General features: G+C 37.5%; 1 protein-coding gene across 1 annotated transcript in view; it reads left to right on the top strand.

Annotated features, from left to right (window-relative positions):
- SEMA3E (sema domain, immunoglobulin domain (Ig), short basic domain, secreted, (semaphorin) 3E) overlaps nucleotides 1–23,283 on the top strand; it is a 146,245-nt gene that overhangs the window by 79,651 nt on the left and 43,311 nt on the right. The window contains exons 3-4 of the mRNA XM_014964315.1: nucleotides 7,003–7,062; nucleotides 11,632–11,751. Coding sequence (XP_014819801.1) covers nucleotides 7,003–7,062; nucleotides 11,632–11,751 — 180 coding nt within the window. The remainder of the gene's footprint in view (nucleotides 1–7,002; nucleotides 7,063–11,631; nucleotides 11,752–23,283) is intronic.

Raw genomic sequence — 23,283 nt, 5'->3', positions numbered from 1 at the left:
GTCACCAACTGCCAAAGAGATGTTTTGTAAAGTTGGTAGCTTTGGGGCCAATTTGCATAGATCTTGTTCATCTTCTGTGTTCTAGAGAACAGATCATGTATTTTAATTCATTGCCATCTCATTTTCCACCATTTGGAATACAAATATGCTCTCTAAAAACCAAACTAAAACCCATTCCCAATTAGATGTGTATCTCTTTGCTGGAAAATGTTCTAGTAATTCAGTTCTAGCAAGCGTATTAGAAGGTCCCAAAGTAAAACAACGAAATGCCTAGTGATCATAAAATGCCCTTGCACTGAGACCTGTGGACTGCCAAAGTAATCCAGCATTTCCAAAAAACTCAACTTGTGATGCTTATGAGGTATGCACCCTATAAATCTGCATTTACTGGACTGTATTTTTCCTTAAAGTTCAATTATCTTCAGCTTTTAAATACAAAGCAGCACTCTGAAGGGTGCTGGATTATAGCTTTTTCACATAAATTATTAGCTGTTTTTGTATACATCTACCGACAGTATGTTAAGCATATATTTTTCTGACCACTTTTTATATCTAGTAAAGAAAAGATATACACAAAATGGAAAAATTATTGAGGGAAGAACACTGCCACAGTCATTCTTGCATTGGTTGGGGAATCCAAAGATCTGGGTTGAGCTCTCAAATGTGGCACAGGCTTTCCATGTGATCTTGGACAGAGTCTCACTTATTAATTGGACAAATTATATTTCCTTTGCCTACTTGGCTTTTTTTGTACCCTTTGTATCTCTCTTTTCATATAACACATACAGAAAATTTCTTGCTTAGATTATTTAACATATCTTGGAATCATAGAATCATAGAAACATAGAATGGTTTAGATTGGAAGGGACCTTAAAGATCATTGAGTTCCAACCCCCCTGCCATGGGCAGGGACACCTCCCACTACACCAGGTTGCTCAAAGCCCCATCCAGCCTGGCCTTGGACACCTCCAGGGATGGGGCATCCACAGCGTCTCTGGGCAGCCTGTTCCAGTGTCTCACCACCCTCACAGTAAATAATTTCTTCCTAGTATCTAAGCCTAAATTTCTCCTCTTCCAGTTTAAAACTATTAGCCCTGGTCCTATCGCTCCACTCCCTGATAAAAAGTCCCTCCCCATCTATCCTGTAGGCCCCCTTCAGGTACTGGAAGCCTTTATAAGGTCTCCCTAGAGCCTTCTCTTCTCCAGGCTGGACAACCCCAGCTCTCTCAGCCTGTCCCCATTAGGAGAGGTGCTCCAGTCCTCTGATCATCTTCATGATTGTATTTGTGCCTGGGATTGCCCGGACCCAGGTTCAGGACCTTGCACTTGGCCTTGTTGAACTTCATGAGGTTCATATGAGCCTACCACATATCTTACAGTAAGTTTTTGAAACAAAGTTACTCACATGCTTTGCTTTCTGTATTAAGAATACACTAACACTAAGACTAGCAAGAAGGAGGGAGATTATGAAATGTGGTTACATACAAGTACTTGAAACCTTGTGTAAAGCCAAACCTTTGGAGGTACCCTCCACGTGACCTTTGCTTTCCCTAATATCTCATTCCCTTTGACACCACCTTTGGAATCAAACTTTACACATATTTGGGATTTGATCCAAATTCTTTAATGCTAGTAATGATCTAACACACTGATAGAGAACTTTCTTTGATATCTGGTGCCAAATTTATTTTAAAAAGTATTTCAATTCCTTGTAATTGGTACCAGAGCATATCTTTGTTGACAGCAAACTTGAACGTATGCCAGTAGTTCACCATCACTGATCTAACAGCTCGTAGAGAGGAATGACCTTTGGTTCTACTTTTCGTCTCTTGAGGGAGTGAAAAACTGCACTTCCTACTTGTCCACAAACTCCTTATAGATACTCTTTCTTCCTAGTTTCTGCTTCAAAGGGCTCATGAAGGCCTTGGTCTGAAGAGGTGCCTCCCTATTTCAGTAAATAGACTTGCGCAAGCAGATTTCAATATGCAGTTTCTGATCCAGTACAAGACAACTCCAGATTAGGACTTATGTCTCTGTTGTAATAAACTATAGACCCCTCATAGTGTATCCTGCCTCTAGTAAAGCTAGCTGTATTTCCACTCCAGAGCTCGCTGAACACAGGTCTGCAAGAGCAGGGATTGCTTGTATCTCCTTTGAAAACCACGTATATAATATCCATATATACACACATATAATATCCAGCCATAACCAGATATTTTTGCAGAATTTGTGCTCCAGCCAAACACATTATGTGTTAATTAAGCACGATTTATTGACGTAAACCAGTGATGGGATAGTTGAATTGCTTAATTGCTCTGTCATACACTAAAGTTCAGAGTAGCTCACACAGTAGTCTGTTTTGGCATGAAGTTCTATAAAGCTCATATAATTTCTTAAACTAAGTTTGTGTTAGACATGCCATCCTGTTTTTTGAGGCTAGTGATTGAATAGGGAAGCTCTTTGGAGACACTAATTAGCATTCTAGCTCCAATTAAAGTTTTCCCCCTACCTGAATTTGCTCAGAAACTGTTGTTTGTACTGTCTTATAATTCCATTTTTTTCCCATGAGGAATACATTTAAAAGTAGCTTTTTCCTGTCTTTTAAACACAGTGGTAAGATTACATCATCCAGGTCTCAAGAATGATAACATTATGGTGAAAGATGAAAAAACATCACTAAACAAGCAATTTAAAAATTTACTCTACAGCAACCTGCAAGGGTGAAAAGTTTTGAAAAATTACGTCCAAGCCAATAATTATGTCAAACACACAGCCCAGTGACATGTATGTTAGTGTGATGTTATTCCAGTCTACATACACAGGAAAATTTCCCAAAAATAGTTATTGATAGCTTGCCAAAATATTGTAATCCTGGCAAAGAATCAGTTCAAAGGTAAAGCCGGTAGTTGTCATAACTTAAAGCATAAACATCAGGAAAAATAATATGTGGCAGGTTAAAGGCTACTATTACAGTTGATAAATATCTGGAATTCCATGCAGTGCAAATGCATCCTATGTTATGCTGGTTAAGTAAAACAGCAATAATTACACAAATACAATTAAGTACAGTAAGTACACCTTGGTAAAGTATTGCTACTTTGAGCTGCTTACTATAGATTTCTTTGCAAATGATCATAAAAGATTGAGCAGCTCTTCTCAGTTGTTTCAACTGAGCTAAGAAATCTTCATGAAGATTTCAAGATTAAAAACTCTAAAATACTTTTTTTTTGTTTTCAGAACATTTTTTTACTATACACCTTTTAAACTACTGTGCTTAGACTCAAGATTAATGCAAAATCAAATTTTCAAACGTGTTATGATAGCAAAATCTGATATGCAGAGACTTTTTTTAGTCTCCAGTCTAAAATAATTTTGGAGAGATTAAAAACCTAATGCTCATTTATGTTGACTCGTAAGCCTAGTAGGAGTTATGAATCTTAAAAATTATTTTCTAAATAAAAAAGATTCTTCAGGAGACTCATATGTACTACTGAAGTCATAATTCAGACACGTCTACTTCAGGCAACTAACATGGCTGTGCCTTAGAGGTACGTAATATGCTACAAGCATCTCAGATAGATTCCTACACCTCTGCACAAGCTGTGGAAAATATACAGAGATCTTTGCCTTGCTTACTCCTCCTTTTAGGCATCTTTTGCTAAGATAAACCATTACAACTATCCCAACAGGAAATAAACGTATGGCTGAACCAAAACAGAACCAGGGCTTTGTTTGGAGAAAGGTTTGTGCAGAGGTCACTTTGGAAAGCAGATACCTGGCAGCAGCAGTAGACACAGGGACAGAGGGTAGCTCCTGTTACATATTAACCTTTTGATTAGCCTAACTTGCCCAGGAAGCAAAGCCCTCCACCTCCTCTGCAAGAGGGTTTGTGCACACCTCCCCTGCTTCTCCTCAGATCACAGAACAAATCCTCCCCCAGAAGATATGTTGAAACATATGGAAGACAGTGAGATGATTAAAGACAGCTAACGTGGCTTCACCAAGGAAAAATAGTACCTGACTAACCTAGTGGCCTTCTAGAATGGAGTGACTGCATCAGTGGACGAGGGAAAAACTACAGATGTCATCTACCTACATTTCTGTAAGGCCTATGATTCCTACTTCTAAACTGGAGAGATATGGATTTGATGGATAGACTATTAGATGGATAAGGAATTGGTCACATCCAAAGAGTTGCAATCAATGGCTGAATATCCAAGTGGAAATCAGTAATGAGTTGTGTCCCTCAAGGGTCTGTGTTGGGACCATTACTATTTAATATCTTCAACAGCATAGACAGTGAGATTGAGTACACCCTTGGCAAGTTTGTGGATGACACCAAGCTGAGTAATGAAGTTGATACACACGAGGGAACGGATGCCATCCAGAGGGACCTTGACAAGTTTGAGTAGTGGGCCCATGTGAAACTCATGAAGTTCAAGATAGCCAAGTGCAAGGTCCTGCACATGGGTGGGTGCAATCCTCAGTTCAGACTGGGGGATGAATGGATTGAGAGCAACCCTGCAGAGAAGGACTTTGGGGTATGCGCAGATGAAAAGTTGGTCATGAGCTGGCAATGTATACTTGCAGCCCAGAAAGCCAACCATATCCTGGGCTGCATTGAAAGAAGTATGGCCAGCAAGTCGAGGGAGCTGATTCTGCCCCCTCTATTCCACTCTGGTGAAACCCCCACCTGGAGTACAATGTCCAGCTCTGGAGTCCTCAGCACAGGAAGGACACGGACCTGTTAAAGTGGGTCCAGAGAAGGACCATGAAAATGATCAGAAGTCCTGAATAATTCTCCTACAAAGAAAGGCTGAGAGATATGGTTGTTCAGCCTGGAGAAGAGAAGGCTCTAGGGAGACCTTATTGAGGCCTTTCAATATATAAAGGGGACTTATAAGAGAAGTTGTGGCTGCCATGTCATTGGAAGTGTTCATAGGTTGGATAGGTCTTTGATCAACCTTGTCTAGTGAAAGACTTCCCTGCCCGTGGCAGGGGGTTTGAACTAGATGATCTTTGACAGTCCTTTCCAACTCAAACCATTCTAGGATTCTATGGTTTATTCTATGATTCTTTACAAAGGACTAAATTCTTGTTGCTTACACTGCAGCTGGTTTTTAGTATGCCAGACAAAGTGGGGGCATTGGATTACCTCTTTGATTTTTTTCTCTTAATTCTGTGTATGCATTTAATTCAGTATGTCTCAAGTGTAATATGTGCATATAAAATGTTTTCAATAGTGCTGGGACTAAGTACCCAAATACAGAAATAATCACCTACACACAGTGCATTTAATGTTAGGTTCCAGAGTTAAGTGCTCTATTCCCTCGGTGGTTTCTGTGTTCCTAACAGCCACCTACAGCTGATGTGGGCAAAAGGCACTATTTTATTCTGCTAGCTAGAACATTTTTTGGGAAGCAGAAGCTGGGAAACGCTAGACTTCGTATCTCCTAACTTCTAGGCTTTAATTGCCTATTCAATCCTTGACCAGTGAGTTAAGTGAATGACTGTGGACCCTGAGTTTTGCACTTTATGAACGAGGAATGGTCTGACCAGGGCAACCAGATGAGAGCCCTCATGGGAGTTCAGCAAAGTTCAGGTACCTCCCCAGACTACATGGCAGCAATACAGAGCCCGGATAAGAGTTACTTCTGATCCTACACAGAAGACTATTAGACCATCTGACTGAAAACAAATGTTCTAATTAATTTTAGGTTCCTTGCAGGATTTAGATGGTGTCTGAACATAGATGGCCTGATTTGAGCAATGAGACCTAAACACTGACAGGCTGCTGAAGTTGATAAGAATATAGCTGACCTCCTGATTTTAAGCACTAGATCTCCAGGGTTTATAATTTATCCCCACTTTTCTTCTAATTTAATTTTCTTGCAATTTATCACCAGATTTTCTTGGGCTAGTATTATTTCAAGAAAACTAAGTTAATTCCATTACAAAAAGGGAGAAAAGAAGCCTAGGAGAAGAAGGACATAATTTTAAAATGTTTTCCAGATAGAATAAGAATTTTTGATTGGACTATTGACAAGAATGTCTTAATGATGACATCTATTTTTTGATACTTACTTGGTTCAGTCAAGCCTGATAGCACTGAAGTGAACATGTTTTTGTTTTCACTTTTAAAGTTTTAAGAAATGAAGTAATCATTCCACTCTGCTCAGTCATTTTTTAACATTATTTTCATCCAAACAAAACACGCATCTGGAATGAAACATAAATTTTATACAGTAGGTAACTGAAAAGAATCTTGCTTGTGTAATTTGGCTTCATTTCTAGTAACTGACTGTGAAGAGCTTATCCTACTCCCATGAAGTTAATTGCTGACCCTCATTAACTTCACAGTAAAACAGTTTCTTTCCTAAGTGTCACTTAGAGCCAGAAATCAGTAGTTCAAAATTATAATTCTTTGTTGAAAGTCACTGAAAATTTAGCTGAGACATTTCTACCGAATTTACATAAAATGTTGAATACATTAACGTCCTTTAAATTCTATTGACTGAAGGAGTTAGATCTGTGCTCCCTGAAGAAGAGAAGGCTCAGGGGGAGCTCGTGACAGTATTCCAGTACTTAAAGGACAGCCACAAAGAGGACAGAGGTTTTCTCTATTCACAAGGAGCCATGTGGAGAAGATAAAATGCAATGTTTTCACTTTTAAAAGTTCTAAGAAGATACCAGGAGATACTAAAGTATTTTTTTTCAGTCACTGAAACAACCTCCCCAGGGATGTGGCAGAGTCTTCATCACTGGAGGTTTTGAAGATGTGATACAACAGAGTGCTAGATAATTTCATCTAGGCTTAATTTCCCATGAAATGTATCACGTGATCTTTTGAGGTCCATTCCAACCTGGGCTGTTCCATGATTCTATAATTCTGTTCTGTGAGTCTTTCACATGAAAAATAATGGAGAAGCTGAATTGACATGATCAGACTGCCCATTAAATGATTTTTTATGTTGTTTTTTTGTTGTTTTTTTTCCCCCTCAGATCCATTGGCCTAGTACACCTCTGCAGGCAGAAGAATGCATAATTAAGGGAAGAGATGCTGTAAGTATCATTAATTACAAATCAAATATACTTTAATTATACTAGTGTCTGATCTAAAACAAAGATTCAGGCATCCCTTCAGAGAGATCACACTGTATATCTCTAAGTGTTGCAGCTTAAAAATGTGTAACTACTGTGAACACACAGAATTATTAGTTTAATTGCTTTTCAAACCAGCTCATAAACAGGCAATGAACACTTTTGATCATCTGAACTTTCTCCTAATTCTTTTTTGTGTTGATATCAAAGAAAGTGCCTTAATAATGCTCCTTTCCCATTTCTGTTCCCTTTCTTTTCATACGCATAGGATATCTTCTCTATTCAAACTTTTTCACATTCTAATTTGTCTTTAAAATTCACTTTCTCTAGAATAATTTTAAAAAAAACAGTTAAATTATTAGTAATTATAAAATATACACTAAATTGTTTTGCCCTATAGGGTTTTTTGTATATTAGTAAAAATATTCTGTTTTAATGAGCCCCAAAGCTGTTCTATTCTTGTGATCCAGTGCTTTGACTGTAATCAGTTCCCGGGGAAAGACCTGAAAGCTCACTGACATACAGCAGCTGATATCATTGGCACCGTAGGATGAAAGTTCTTCTGGATGGGAGCTCTCTTTAATTTTGCAGTGCACCAAGCTCATTATCTGCACCTCATAAACACACAGCAAGAACAACACCTAATAAATCCCACAGCTGAGAGAGCTCACACTGTAGCAAAAGATTTGAAAATGATGATAGTTTTACAGCAACAGTGACAGGAACGTAGGACACAGAAGGACACATGTACAGTTTTCCCACACAAACACAGCAAACAGGCAGCCTTGAAGATAACCACAACATATTCCCAGTGAAGATTAGGAAGCTATAAAGATTCCTGTTAAAGTAAAAGCATGAGAACTTTCCACATCAAGGGAATCGGTGAACGAAATTAGAAAATAATAATAATAATAATAATAATAATAAAACCCATGATACTTTACTCTCACACACACCTGGCCTAGAACTGATCCTTTTGAGGTATCTTAAAAATTCATTACATTTTTCTAGATGCATTTGTACCTTTGAGAATTTCAGGTGGCTTTGGTTGAAAATTATGTTTTGCTATGTTATCCAAAATTTGTGGTCATATTAAGTAAATCCAAACCATAAATTCTTCGAGTTTTATTTAATACTACCTCTCAGCATAGGCTGTTATTACACTTAAAGCTCTGTCATCTTTCCTTCACTGCTACATGATGGGATTTATTTTCTGGTACTTTGACAATATTCTTTGGGTTAAACAAGTATGGAAACAGATACTGTTATTCCAACATAATTTAAAGGTATTCCCTTCAGACTCACAAGATTCCTAATATTCAAAATCTTTTACAATCCAGTTTGTCATTATGAGTCTTCGAATTTGCATTGTAATGAATGTGATCATTTAAAGAACCTCGTATGTTTCTTACATCTCTCTGCACTGTGAAAGTTAGGTGTCTATAGTTTTTAAAAGATAACCACAGAACTTTTAAATAATCATAAGATTCCAGAACTGGACTCTTTAAGAAAAATATGTTAAAATAGTAAAAGCTGGAAATATTGTAATACCAAATAATACCAAAAAATATTCTGATCCTCACATGAGACCTAATTATGTGTAGGACTATGTGAATAAGACTAATTAATTCCAGGGAAACCCTTAGAAACTTTCATTAACATGCTCAGGATTCAGTAAGCTAAATTGCTCAACCTGAAAGGAATCTAAATTAGAATCAAAAACTTTCCTATTATTTTTCTTTTCACCTTCATCTTTTGTAGCCATAAACTAATATTGACCTAATGGCATTATGTCTTAAAATCAACCCTTTGCTATTTCTGAATGCTATTATTTCACACCATAAAGTCTCAGAAAAAATTTACTTATAGATGTTCTTTGAAACCTTTTTCCTTATTTCCATGTTATTTCTTTTTTTATTTTCCTTTGCAAAAGATCTTTTACTCAGTGCATATTTAATATTTATTAGAATTGAATATATTATAATAAATATCCCAGTGTTGAAGTACTTCAAGTGTTTTCTGCTACCTCTTTCTATATAACGGAACAGGCCACTTTTATAAGCTCTTACAATCTTTAAAAGTTATCAGTTCATCTTGTAACAGTAAAACTGCAAGTACTGTAGTCATAAACACAGTTTCAGCGAGCTTGTAAGAGACTTGATAGGACAGTTAGAAAAGCCTTGTCTTAACAACATGTTCATCATCCTAAACTCAGGCCACACTTTTGTGATCCAGACCAAGCCAAGGAAAAAAACCTTTCTGCTCTCATCCAGTGTGCCAGGAAACACACCTGTGGGCCTGTGGTTTGAGAGCTTTTGATCCTTTCAATTATTCTATCAGAATTGGAAATCATTCAGATATAGAAATCAAATTCTGTAGTGATGACTAACTCCTTTACACTGAGAAGTTTCAGATGAATAAAATTCCACTGATCCATTAATATGTCTACGGAGCCTCCTAAAGACAACCACAACATTTAATTAATTAATATAGTAGAAAGAAAAAGTATTTTAATGTTCCCTTGGCTGATACATCTCTTCCTTGTTATGTGTACAGGTTGTTATTATTAGTTGGGCCAGCAGCAATGCCTAGTTGCCAGACACTTCCCAGAATAGGACCTTTTTCATTTGTTTATAAATTATAAATCTAGCCATTTGGAATGACTTTTTTTCTATATTTGGTATCTGCCTCATCCTGGTTTTTTTTTTCTGAAGAAATTTTCAGGCATTTCTGTGAAGGCACACAGGAGAAAAAATGTGTAATTTTTGCCCATTTTTAAAAAATACCCAGGATCTATCTTCCTCCACAGTGCTTTTGAGAGGAAGATCAAGACCTGCAGGCATATGCGGATAAAATAAGAAACCATGAAGTAAAGAACAGACCACCACTGGGAGAGAACAGAGGGGATAAGTCAGGAAGGTCATACTTGGAGGGGAGGAAGAATGAGGAACAGCAGCAGTGCACAGCAAAGCATCTATTTAAAAACTGTAAAGCATCATAAAATTCCTATGTATTACCATTCTACCACCACCACTTAACAAATATTTATGAGACACACATACAAAGTGGACACATCTGAGCGTACTGATCCATGTATAGAGGATCACACCCTACTAACCTCAAGTCATTCTTTTCTCAATTTGTCTGACAACTCAAGTAGCAGGTTGATCTTTTTCAGTGGGTCTGAAAAATTTTGTCCAAGTGAGAGACCATGAGGATGGAGAAATTTTCCTTATTTATTTGTTGGAGCACTTTTAAGACTTGCACTGAATGACACAAGAGTCTGAAGAAAGAAGAAAGATAGTTTCTTAGTTTTGAACTCAACGCGTATTTTCAGGAGCTGAATTCTGCCCATAGCCCTGCTGCAGACTCATCTTCTGTGACATTAAGTTCTTGCAGATGGTTAACAATACCCAGGATTTTTCTCATATAAATACAGCAGTCTGAAAATGAGAGTAGTCATCAGTATAGGATGGCAAATTTTCAAAAAGGAAATTCCTCCACTCTATTTTGCACATTCATTTTAGGATAGAATTAATTGCCTTTTGGAGATGTCTGGACTTCTTCATTGACTACTGAAAAATCCTAAGAGAATAGCATAAATTACATATCTAAACTTTAGCACAGCTACAGTTAGCTAAGACTAGTCCCAGTATAATTGTCATCTTAAACTTGGTGTGACTATCTTAAAACCCAGGGTCTGAGTTACAGAAATATTGAGCAACAAATGGAAATGAACAGGAATTTTGCTCCACACATAGAAATCTGTAAAACCAAGTCCCAGGTGTCCCAAAATCAATGGATACTTTTATCTCACTGTCTCCATTTCAAGTTTAGGAAGGGAAGGATAAAGACCGCACATCTCAAAGGGGTGTTTGAAAATTTTTTAATTGTAATATTTATGAAGCTGCAAATACACTAATGAGTCCCAGAGCATTGCCCTGGGGAAAACGAATCATTTCTTCTCCAAAGTAGGGTTTGAACAGTGGGAGCAGATAAAGCATGAGACTATACAATAAAAAAAGGTATTGATTAGCAGTTAATTACACAAGAAATTAATGGTGCAGTGGTCCTATGGACAAAATGTAAGAAAAAATTGCTCTTTTTCTTGAGATAAAGTTTATTTAACCTGGAAGGGGAACCGTTTACTGACTATTTACATCTCATGCTGAGTCTAATGTCTAGCGCATCTAATAGTAAAACAAATATTTAGATTTGCAGAATATCTCTGAGCTTAAGGAAGCACAAAAGTGTGTTTCATAACATAATAAGTCCGAACTGGTTAAGCATCTATAATAAATTGTGATAAATGAGTGCTCTAAACTTTTTTCATGTCAAAAGCGTCCATCCATGAAATTGGTGGCACTGAGGTACAGAATGAAGTGGGAAAACTAAGACATTGTATGTAATGGAATAGAAAGTTTCAATATGCAGAATATCACCTAAGGGCACCTAAGATTTTTTTTTTTTTTTTAAGTATTTTTAAAAGAATGCTAATATTTTTCTATGGTTATGTTTTATACAAACTAGGATGAATGTGCAAATTACATCCGTGTCCTTCACCGATACAACAGAACACATCTTCTGGCTTGTGGAACAGGAGCTTTTGATCCGCTCTGTACTTTCATTAGAGCTGGACATCCATCAGAGGTAAGAAATTTGTTTTACAGTAGTGACTCTTTTGGTCTGGATTTCAAAAAAGTCTGTATGGTTAAAAATAAATATTTAAATTCAAGGGCTCAGAGCTCTCACACAAACCATACAAGAGATATTTTTCCCAGGTGAAATGTAATGCTGGTCTAAAATTCAGTTTGTGACTAGACGAACTTACTAATGAGTGACTAGAACCACATCACCAGAAACAATCTCCAAGGACCCAATCTATGCTGTGCACCTCCAACTGCTGCTAAAATCAGAAGCATCTCAGAAATTAAGACCCCAGCACAGCACTTAAATTTGAAGTTATTTGAATTGTAGAAGTACAGTGCCTTCTGAAACTGAGGAATGAACTAGATAATAAGCAATTTTAAAATGAGTCAGCTTTGCATGTCATCTTTGCTCCTCTCACGAAGCTCCTGTCAGGCTTCCTGGTACAGTTTAAAGGAAGTAATGTCTGTAAATTTAGGAACACTGTTTAAGAAAACATAAGCTTTCTTAATAAAAGGCCAATAAAAATAGAAACCAAACAAACAAAAAATGAGAAACAAGACTTCTATATAAGAATGTGTGGTCCATGATCCTTCCCTTATGTATCACTGTCCTTCCTTGCCTTCTTTTTGTTTATTATTGTCTCTTGTCAAACAGAAGTTCTGAAATTTTGCCCACACTGAAGTCATGGGAAAATTACCATTTCTCTGTTTGTGTAGAACAACAGGAAGTATATTCGCTACACTAATAAGTGGCTATATTAGTTTCCATTATCTGAAAAGCTGACAATCAGGATTAAAAAAGACAGGTGCCCATGTGTATGGTAGGTTAAAAATAACACGTGGTATGTGATTGAGTGGTCAAATTGCAATCTTGTTTTTCTTGACTGATAAGGACATCATGTAACTGCAGGAAATGAAGAGACAAGATCCTTCCTCAGAAAATTGCAGTTCAGTCTGTTTGCTGATCTCTTTGTTTGGTCAGAGTATCCCAATCCAATGACTTCTGATTACCGTCCCCCTATTTCTGCCACTTCAGCCCTCTTGCCTCTTTCTCACTATCTGACTGTCATGGAGAGTCAAAAGAGTAAAAAATGAAACAGTCTTAAAAATATAATGATACTATCCCATTTCTAAACAGGACCCAAACACCTTCATTAAAAACTAATAAAACTCAGACCTGAATTTGAAGGGTAAATGTTGGTGTATGCTATGCAGTTCTATACAGTCAAATGCAGCTCATAATATGCAGCTGGTTGAAGGGAAAATACCATAGATATTGTTGACTTCTTTTATTAAAATAGTGAACTTCAATATAAGTAAAATCTTTGTTCTGCAAACAAAGTTGCTTCTGAACAGAATCTCTTAAGAAGCACAAAGTGTATTTGAGGCTTATATGCATTTGAGCAATGACACTTTGTAGACATGTTGAGGTATAAAGCATGGGAGGTAAAAAGAAAGCCCTTACAGCAGACTTCTGTATATGTTGATACCTAGTTAACACAGCATATGAAGCTAGAGTCACTCTTCCTTTCATAACTATGAGTTATCGGTACCAACACAGAGGAAATCCTTGATCTGTGGTCAGGGACCTTAATCATAAGTTTCAGTAGTGCTTCCTGAGTTGATAGCGAAGGGGAGATGAAACCCTCTTAAATTAAAAACTGCATATAAATAAAAATTAGAGATATAGGCATTTAAGAACATGTTAGAATAGCAGGACTGTATTTTCTACAACCTTCTCTCTCACAATTTACTGAGAAGGTCACAGAGAAACAATCTTGTAGAACAAAATATCCAGTTGTGGCTCTTGTTTTTGGTGCTCACTAGTCCCATATTGCAGGAAAATTTATTTCATTGCTGTCTTGCAGTGAAAGTTTACATCAAGTCATCCATTTCTGAATAGCCATTTGAAGAAAACAAAGCATTATTGTTTCTCCTTTGAACAGTAAGAATATCCCAAAGCCAGGATCACAATCATGTTGTTTGGCATCCTGATCTAATATTTAGCATGTTTTTGTGAGGTGCAATCCAGCTTATGAATAGGAGCATTCTGCCCCCTGTATAAAGTCTCACATTCTTATGCAACTACATATTCATACTTTCTCATCAAAAAGAGGTTTGAGCTGTGTCTTGCAGAACATTAAGCTCAAGTCAACAAATAGTGAAGCCAAAAGGAGATTTTTATCTCCAAAAATAGGCAGAATTTGATTGCTTCAGTGGCAGATCATTGCTCCTCGGAACTTACTGAAAATCAGAACATCGAAGTTTCTCAAAAAACACAGTAAAATTGTCCATTCCCCTAACCAGTCTCTCTAGAAATAATTATCTAATTTACGATGTAGTAATTGAAATGTGCTTTGAAATCTTTCACAATCAAATTGTACCATGATACATTATATATGTTTAAATGCTCATTTCATGTTTTTCATTGTTTATAGAAATTCAATGGTACCTTGTATTTTGTCTTAATATAAATAATTTTATTTGAATATGTTGATCATATAAACCAACAAGCAATAAATGTTGGATGTATTGAATTTTACCTCAAACTTTTGTTGCACCACCGGTGTCCAACCAGAGATATTTCTCTAAATATTTTTTTTTTTTAAATTCGATGCATTATATATCCGTTTGAAAGATTAAATGTATAATGGTTTAATGCAGTCCTTCTATTTTAATGTTGATTTAACTGATGTTGCTTTGGAATTCCAGGCTGTTCATTTTAGTAAAGCTGTCGTCAGATATTACCTTTCTAAAAATATACAAGTATAGTCACTGACAGCAACATGCATCTTTTTATCCTTTTCTCTCTTTTCTAATTACTTTTACATTGATGAATGTTGCTTCCGCAAATTTAAACATTTCAGCAAATTACCCAGCATTTTTCTGCCATTTAGAAATAAATTGAAAATTGGAAAAAATAGGAGTGCTGACTTTGCAGACAGAACAGCTATTGGTGTTTACAAAAGAACATATTACAAAATCTTGTCCAAAAAAATATAAGCAAGTTAATTGCTAGCCAGTAAGTGAGTTCATTAGCACTGACTTCTTGAAATGCTTCCAAATGTCAAAAATCTATTTAGGTCAGAAAAGGCTGGTTTCCTCTAGTTTCTATATGTCTGTCATCCAGAAATGAAGGAGAGTCCATTTCATTAAAATCAATATTTTTTCTGTTTTCTGAAGAAAGCAAGAGTCAGAGACCCTCAACCCAACCATGTTTAATTGAATATGCATCCTTCCCATATGCTGTGAGAAAAAATATGAGATAAGTTATCAACCAAGTATAGGAGATGAAGAAAAGTGCAGAAAAAAATTTACTTTGTCTCCATTCTCACCAAATCAACATTCAGCACTCCATTGTCTTTCATGCCAAGAGGGGAAAAAAACAACCAAATTAAAAAACAACCAAACAAAAAAGAATCTGCATCCAGCCTCTTCCTTTTGCATTGACATAAATTCAGTTTTGGTAGTAGAAGATGAATACTGGACAAAGCCCTTTCTGTCTTGGTCTATGTTTCTTCTCATCTAGCTGCTAGTAGAACAGTACTCCACTACTGTTCTATATAGCTCGAAGTACCATAGGTGAATTATGACAAACTTAGATAAATCAGATAAGCTATCTGCAGTCAGGCAATGATTTTATTTTAATGAGTTACCTATTTAGCAGACCAACAGGTTTCAAGAGTGCTCCAGAGCCTTCCTATGATCCAAACTGCCTTAATTGCTAACACACAAAGCACCTTTAACAATTCCAGATGGGAGTTCCACCAAATATGGCTAAAGAGATTACTCTGCATCCATAGAACCTGCAAAATGAGTGGAAATTCCAAAAGAAAACAATATGCAGAAATAATATCCTAAGGTTTTGCACACTATATGGTGACCAGATAGACCTGATTTCTGCAGAGGAAAGTAGCTCTGCATGACAAAACCTGTTGAGGTAATTAAAGTTGTGGGAAAGCACAGTGCATGAAGAATTTTTCTTTCAGAACACGCTGTAAATTTTTAATATGTACACTGAGCTGGCAAAGTACTATTTTCAATGTCTCATCTAAGCCAATTAACTGCCTACAGCTGTATTTCTCCATCTCAGAAGGCTGATGGGCTAAGTCACCATTTCCACAAAAAGCACTGGTGGTTTCTGAGAGTCTCCCTTAGGTGCTCCTAATCTGATGCATTCCTTATGACACTATTTCCTCTTCAGTTAGCCAGATGAGATCCTGCTTATCATGGAACAGTGGAACAGCAGCCCTAAATTCTAAATCTTTAAGGCTTGTTAGAAAGGAATTGCTTTTAGTGAAGCATTATGTGTATTTGCTTGGAGGACAGTTCAGTCAAGTTGGAATTTCTTTTTTCTAGCCTTTGTTGTCCTTAATATTTCTTTGGATGTGGGAAGTAGCGCTTCTTTTTCTACATATTCTGTGATTCTAAGCAAAAAACAGGATAAGGTTCAGCTGTTGCATTCAAATAGCAATCCATAAGTGTTCTGTTTGTTTGTCTCCTCCAAAGGCAACATGATGTCCCCAGCTCTTGCTTTAAAAATTGACACTAATTGACACAGAAGTTAAGACAGAATGTTGCAGTCATATCTCAATTTAATTTTCATGTGACATATTTTTTTTTTATTTTCTTGACCAGCATTTAGTAATGTCATAATTCATTCTGCTTTGTTACGAAAAAAAATTGTATACATATTTATATCTATTATTTTAGGATATTGCTTCTGACGTATCTTTTTATAATCAAAACAAACAATGATTTACCCAATTACTCCCTCTCCATGTTTTTTCCTATTACCTCATCTCTGCTCTCAGTTTGCAGAGGATTAAGGAGGAGGAACATCTGGTTTCACTGACCAAAAGTGGGTGTTGGTCAATCCTTCATTAGATAGAATGTGTGACAAATTCTTGGCCTGAAAATATTCGCTCAGAGACAAATTGTCCCTCTGCATGGATAAAAAGCCCCCAGTTAGAATATCATCCATTAAATTGTAGGAGATTTTTTCAAGTCAATCTATTTATGGAATTGTATATGTAACTTTAAATACTACGAAATTGCTTATTTATTATTATTGCAGTCTTCTGTATCTACAGTTCATGTGAAACTAGTCATTAAGCTGGGTGATGTCTCAACCAATACTAAGTTCATATATATGAAGTGCTGCCAAGTATGAAACACAATGTCATAGAAGTTTTTACCAGAGAGATTCATTACATCATCTAGGCTGAATACCCACATCACAGGCTGTCAAATTACACCAAAACATCAAAAAGCCCAAAATTTCAGTTAGATTAAAACATTTCAGGTTTTGGAAGTTAAATACGCATACATTTCGGTAGAGATTAAACTGGTAACTAAACTCACAATAGGCAGGAAATTAATCAGGTGAGCATTACCCTTATACTCACAGCATACAACAAAGGTGCTGTGCTGTAAAAGGGAAAAAGAAAAAGCTGAAGATCTACATCAACACCAACGTGAAGAATTTCTTACTGAACTCAAGGCTTATCTGTGTATTCCTAAGAAAATAAGAAAGTTATAGCCAAGCAACATGTGAAAAAGATTTTCTACACCAGCTCAAATAACAACCCAACCTCCACAACTGGCCAATCTCCGAACCTTCAAAAAAAATGACAAACATCTTCTTGTGAAACAGGGTAAAAAACTTCCTTTCAAACCAATGCATATGGTTATGTGAGAAAATAAAGTTCATGAGTTTTGGCTATAACAACCTTAATGAACAGCTGTGTATGTGAACCTCGGTAAGGAAAATGAAGAAAGATAAATTCTGTTCTTCCCAAGCTTTGCTAGGAAAGGGATAGTGGGTAGTGTGTAAAGAGAAGAAAAGGCCAGAAGGGGCCATCAGAACATTTTATGTGGTCAGTCATACACTGCATGGATAATTAAAACATATTCAGCACAGTTTGTATTTTGAAAGTATCCAGATAACAGTTACTCCACTATTTCTCTGGTAAGCTGTCTGAATATTTAAGTACTTTCAACGTTAGGAAATAGCCCTTTAGTCAAGGTTAAAATTATCTAAGTTTAACTTCCTGTTATTTAACCTCAATGTGCCTTTGATAGCAGAGTTTAAAAGTCTCATACTATCTTTTCCACATCTTTTCCACATATAAGTACCTATACACAAAGATCAAGACACCTCTTCACTTCTTTTGATAAGATGAATAAATATAGCTCCTTAAATCTCCTATCACAAGGATTCTTCAATCATATTTGTGTCCTTCCGGTGAACTCTCTGCAGTATTTTCACATGTTCTGGAAGTGCAGACACTAGAACCAGACTTGTTATTCGATGGTGTGTATATTGGTCATGTCACTTCCCTACGTTTATTTGAGATTCCTCTTTTCATAGACTCAAGTGCTGAGCTCTTGGCACAGCATCACAATGAGAAATATCCTCTTAGTATTTTGCACTTAACCCAAAGTTCTTCTCTGGAGCACAAAATTATCCCAGTTTACATACTGAGTTGAGACACGTAATTAGCTGTCCAATATTACAATGTCAACGAAGACATTTCTAGAGATGCCTGTCACTGTCAGCTCTAACAAGGCACCTGGTATGTCAATGATCCTAATTGAGGCACCTCAGCCTAGTGCATGAAGGTAGTCTGACTGAACAAGGATCTGAACCTTCACCTTCTGGGACATTCTAATGTACTTCAGATATAAATTGTTCCCTATTCCAAGATATACTACCTTGGGTATGATTATATTAAAATCTACTATGTTAGCTTCTAGTCTTTAACTTGGTATTCAGAGCATTCCGCAACCTGAATGCCCCCAGAGACCTCATTAACCTTTTCTCTTCATTATTTATGCCTCCCCAGTCTTTTTGTAAACTTTACTATGAAAGAAATCACATGATTTCTTTTTAAATCACTGCTAAATTAAAAATTCTTCTTTCTATCAAAAACTAAATTTAAGGAAACCTTCAGTAATAGAGGATTCATCAATGCATACCTAATAACTACTGTACTTTGATATACATCAGCATATTTCTTAATAATTCTACAATGCACATTGTTTCATCAAATAGCTATGTACTAAGTCAAATGCCCTGAAGAAAGCCAAGTATTCTGTATCAGCACAGTTGTTCTCATCAGTCAGTCTTACACATTGTAACAGGCAACAGGTTTGTTTGACAGTACTCTCCATCCATAAAATGAGATGAATGACATTCATTACTTTTGAATACTGTCTAAATATGGCCGTAGTTGAAGTTTCAGTTCAATTTGGCAGATTAGTAGAGAATGTGAATTGATCAGCCATATGAAATGAATTTTCCATCGTATTAAACCTGCCCTTTGCAAGATTAAAGACAGACGGTCAGGAGAGAATGAATCAGTACAGAGGAATAATATTATTATCCCAAAGAGAAAGAAATACTCCACCTGTGTGGCACTTTGATGGGGGTAGGTAAAATATTCCAGCTCTGATCATAATGATTTTTAGATTCTGCCACCTCTATTTAAGAAAGAAAGTATTTTTCTAAGTGAAGGCACCTGATGAAGTCTATGCCATTGTTTGATTTGAGGAGTGGAGGTACTGCTCAATGAGATGTTAGTCATCATAATTAAAACCACCAAAAATTAAACGATGACAGGTTTTAGATAATATTTTTTGCAGATTTATAAAATGCACCCTTAATATTCTTTAATTCTGTAATTTATGACTGATAATGGTTCTTATTTGACTGAGATCTATCCAGGAAATTTATTCCAGATTAAAAAGTGAACTAAAAAGAAGTATTGCAATTCATATGTGTCATCAAAAGGCAGTGGATCCACTCCTCTGCCCTTTCTTCCGGAATGGCCCACTTTGGCATGCCCTGTTGAAGCTCTGCAAAAGGACTGTTGTCTATCTGAGGCTACACACTACTGTGAGAGACAGAACTTCCCTAGGGTATCTGTTTTCTTTCTTAAATCCATTCTCAGTTGAATGTAGCTGTTGTCCTCTCCATACCAAATGCATCTGTTGCTCTATCCATCACCAAAGCCTGGACTGTAAGCTCAAACCAGAAAGCTGTATCCTTCCTTTATTTTTTTTTTTTCACGACCTTTGTCCTCAGTTGTTGTGATAGCAATCGTTAGAGGAGAGCACTTTAATTTAGTATTTGCTCTGATGTGACCCTCACAATCTTAACACAAGTATCACTGTCAAAATCAAGGAAAAGGGAAAACCTTGCCTAGTGAGGTTCCCTGTGAAGACTGTGCAATTCCACACAGAAATCCCTTCACTTTTTAACAGGAATTTTGTATAGGAATCTTTAGGACATCTTTCACCTGGTCACAAGACCATATACAGCTATTAAAATTTTTTAATTCTAGAGACCCCTTATGTGGTTCCTGGAACTTTCATACCTACTATCACACTAGTGCAACATAATACTAATTTATTTTGCTGTATGTCCTATTCTATGCCATAGGACCCTAATGACTTTGTGTGTCTAGCTAAGATTATGCAAAGGTGTATCGACTTTGTGTGTCTAGCTAAGATTATGCAAAAATTAGATTATGCAAAAAAAAGATTATCCTAAAATTCTGATCAAGTCAGCTATTTATGCTTAAACACTCTGAACTGCTGAAGATAAATGCCTGTGATTTCGATACGCAGGCTTGGGGTGGTTTCTTTTTTCCTGTTGCCAGGCTATTTCACATGCATTAAATCAGGAAAATACATTTTTTCTGTCACGTTAGGCCAGATATTTTGACACAAGTCACAAATTGCTAATCCTTTAACAAACCCAGACAGCAGTCTGACATAGCTCCAGATTTTAAACATGTTTTCACATTGGTGTCCAATGTGTCTTAATCAGTTAACTGTGGAATAAAAGGCATAGACCTGAAAAATATGTCTGAATTTTTAGGGAGGATTTAATGTCCGTAATATTTTATGCACTCTCATCCCATAGGACGATTGATCTTTTCAGTATGTCACTGAATAATAAAGAGGATTGAAAACAGATCCTCAGAAGAAATACCGCTTCCCAAATAATCTTAATTCTGTCAAGTAGCAAAGAACTGACTATTTCAGCCAGTTCTTTGAGGACTCTATTCCTGATATTGTATCCCCATTTGGCTCAGAAAATAAAGTTGAGTGAAATGGAAGGTGTAATTTTCAAAGTTAGTAATCCTCTGACAACAAGCAGAGGAATTTTTTACCAGTGCTTAGATCCTTTTGAAATTAGTATTTGGATATTCTTAAGAAGACATTACACTATGAAATGAAAGGTTCTTTCACTTTTGAAGCACTGAATTTCACTGAATTTTTAGAGTTGGAAGGGACCATAGAGATCATCTAGTCCAACTCCCCTGCTGAAGCAGGATTGCCTAGAGCATATTAGAGCACCCATATGATTTACCTGGACTTTAGTAAGGCTTTTGATACAGTGTCCCACAGTATCCTCCTGGAGAAATTGGCTGCCCATGGCATAGATGGGAATACTCTCCACTGGGTTAAAAACTGGCTGGAGGGCCGGGCCCAGAGAGTGGTGGTGAATGGAATCCAGTTGGCTGCTGGTCATGAGTGTGTCCCACAGGGCTCAGTACTGGGACCCATTCTCTTTAACATCTTTATCAATGATCTGGACGAGGGGATCGAGTGCACCCTCAGTAAATTTGCAGATGACACCAGGCTGCGTAGCAGTGTCGACCTGCTGGAGGGTAGAGACGCTTTGCAGAGGGATCTGGACAGGCTGGATCAATGGGCCAAGACCAACAGGATGAGATTCAACAAGGCCAAGTGCCGGGTCCTGCACTTGGGTCACAACAACCCCCTGCAGCGCTACAGGCTGGGGGCAGAGTGGCTGGAGAGCTGCCTGGCAGAAAAGGACCTGGGGGTGTTGGTCGACTGTCGGCTGAACATGAGCCAGCAGTGTGCCCAGGTGGTCAAGAAGGCCAATGGTGTCCTGTATCAGGAACCGTGTGGTGAGTAGAGCCCGAGAGGTGATCATCCTCCTGTACTTGGCACTGGTGAGGCCTCACCTCGAGTACTGTGTCCAGTTTTGGGCCCCTTACCACAAAAAAGACATTAAGGTGCTGGAGAGGGTTCAGAGAAGAGCAATGAAGCTGGTGAGGGGTCTGGAGAATAAGTCTTATGAGGAGAGGCTGAGGGAGCTGGGGTTTTCAGTCTGGAGAAGAGGAGGCTGAGGGGAGACCTTATCACTCTTTACAACTCCCTGAAGGGAGGTTGTAGAGAGGCCGGGGTCGGTCTCTTCTCCCAAGACACAGGTGATAGAACAAGAGGAAATGGCCTCAAGTTGCGCCAGGGGAGGTTCAGATTGGATATTAGGAAAAATTTTTACACTGAAAGGGTTATCAAGCATTGGAATGAGCTGCCCGGTGAAATGGTTGAGGCACCATCCCTGGAGATATTCAAAAGACAAATTGACATGGTGCTCGGGAATATGGTTTAGTGTTGGTTGTTTGGTTTTTCTTTTTTTTTGTTTTGTCAGAGTTAGGTTGATAGTTGGACTGGATGATATTAAAAGTTCTTTCCAACCTAGGCAATTCTGTGATTCTGTGATTCTATGATATATCTGCACGCCTGTGTTATGCTGACTTCAATAGGCCAGTAGATTGCAATAGGAACTTATTAAAGTATTTGGTGTACAACATCCTTTATATAAACTCCATGGTATTGATTAATTTTCTATTGATTTTAATTTCTTGAATTAGTTGGATTTATAGGCTGAGGGAGCTGGGGTTGTTCAGGCTGAAGAAGAGGAGGCTCCGGGGAGACCTAATAGCAGCCTTCCAGTACCTGAGGGGGGCCTACAGGAAGGCTGGGGAGAGTCTGTTTACAAAGGCCTGCAGTGACAGGACTAGGGGCAATGCCTTCAAGCTGGAAAAGAGCAGATTTAGATTGTATATTAGGAACAAGTTCTTTACTATTAGGGTGGTGGAACACTGGAACAGGTTGCCCAGGGAGGTGGTTGAGGCCCTTTCCCTGGAGATATTCAAGGTGAGGCTTGACGAGGTCCTGGGCAACCTGGTCTAGTTGGGGGTGTCCCTGCTGACTGTGGGGAGGTTGGACTAGATGACCTTTGGAGTATTAGAAAAAAAAATAAAATAGAGTACATGGAACCAGTGAATCCACGAACAATATCTACTATTTTGAAACAAGGGTCCCAGTGCCATTGTCATAAAGAACAAGGGTAAAATTGTAATGGACTTAAATGGAAACATGCTGTGAAATGATGTAACCCTGCAAGCAAAAGGTAACGTCACAGTTTTTGTATAGGGGTTCAAGGAAAACTTCTGAACATGCTGTCTTCCATACCCTCTCCATTTGCAGCTCTTCCTCTTGCTCTTGGCTTCAGTCTCCAACTCTGATGACCCTTGCTGAAAGCCCACTTTACCAGGCCACTCAGTCAGCCAGATGGTCCATTTGGATATCCCTTCCCTGTGGAGTCAGTGTGTCCCATATCTTCCCAACAGTATTCCTCAAAAAGGGCACTATGGTAAAATAAGGTGAATCTTTGATGTGCCCAATCCCTTTTTTGATGCTTTAG

The sequence above is a fragment of the Calidris pugnax genome, unplaced genomic scaffold (assembly GCF_001431845.1).
Source record: "Calidris pugnax isolate Ruff unplaced genomic scaffold, ASM143184v1 scaffold44, whole genome shotgun sequence".
Classification (NCBI taxonomy): domain Eukaryota; kingdom Metazoa; phylum Chordata; class Aves; order Charadriiformes; family Scolopacidae; genus Calidris; species Calidris pugnax.
This window is presented reverse-complemented; position numbering and strand designations above follow the sequence as displayed.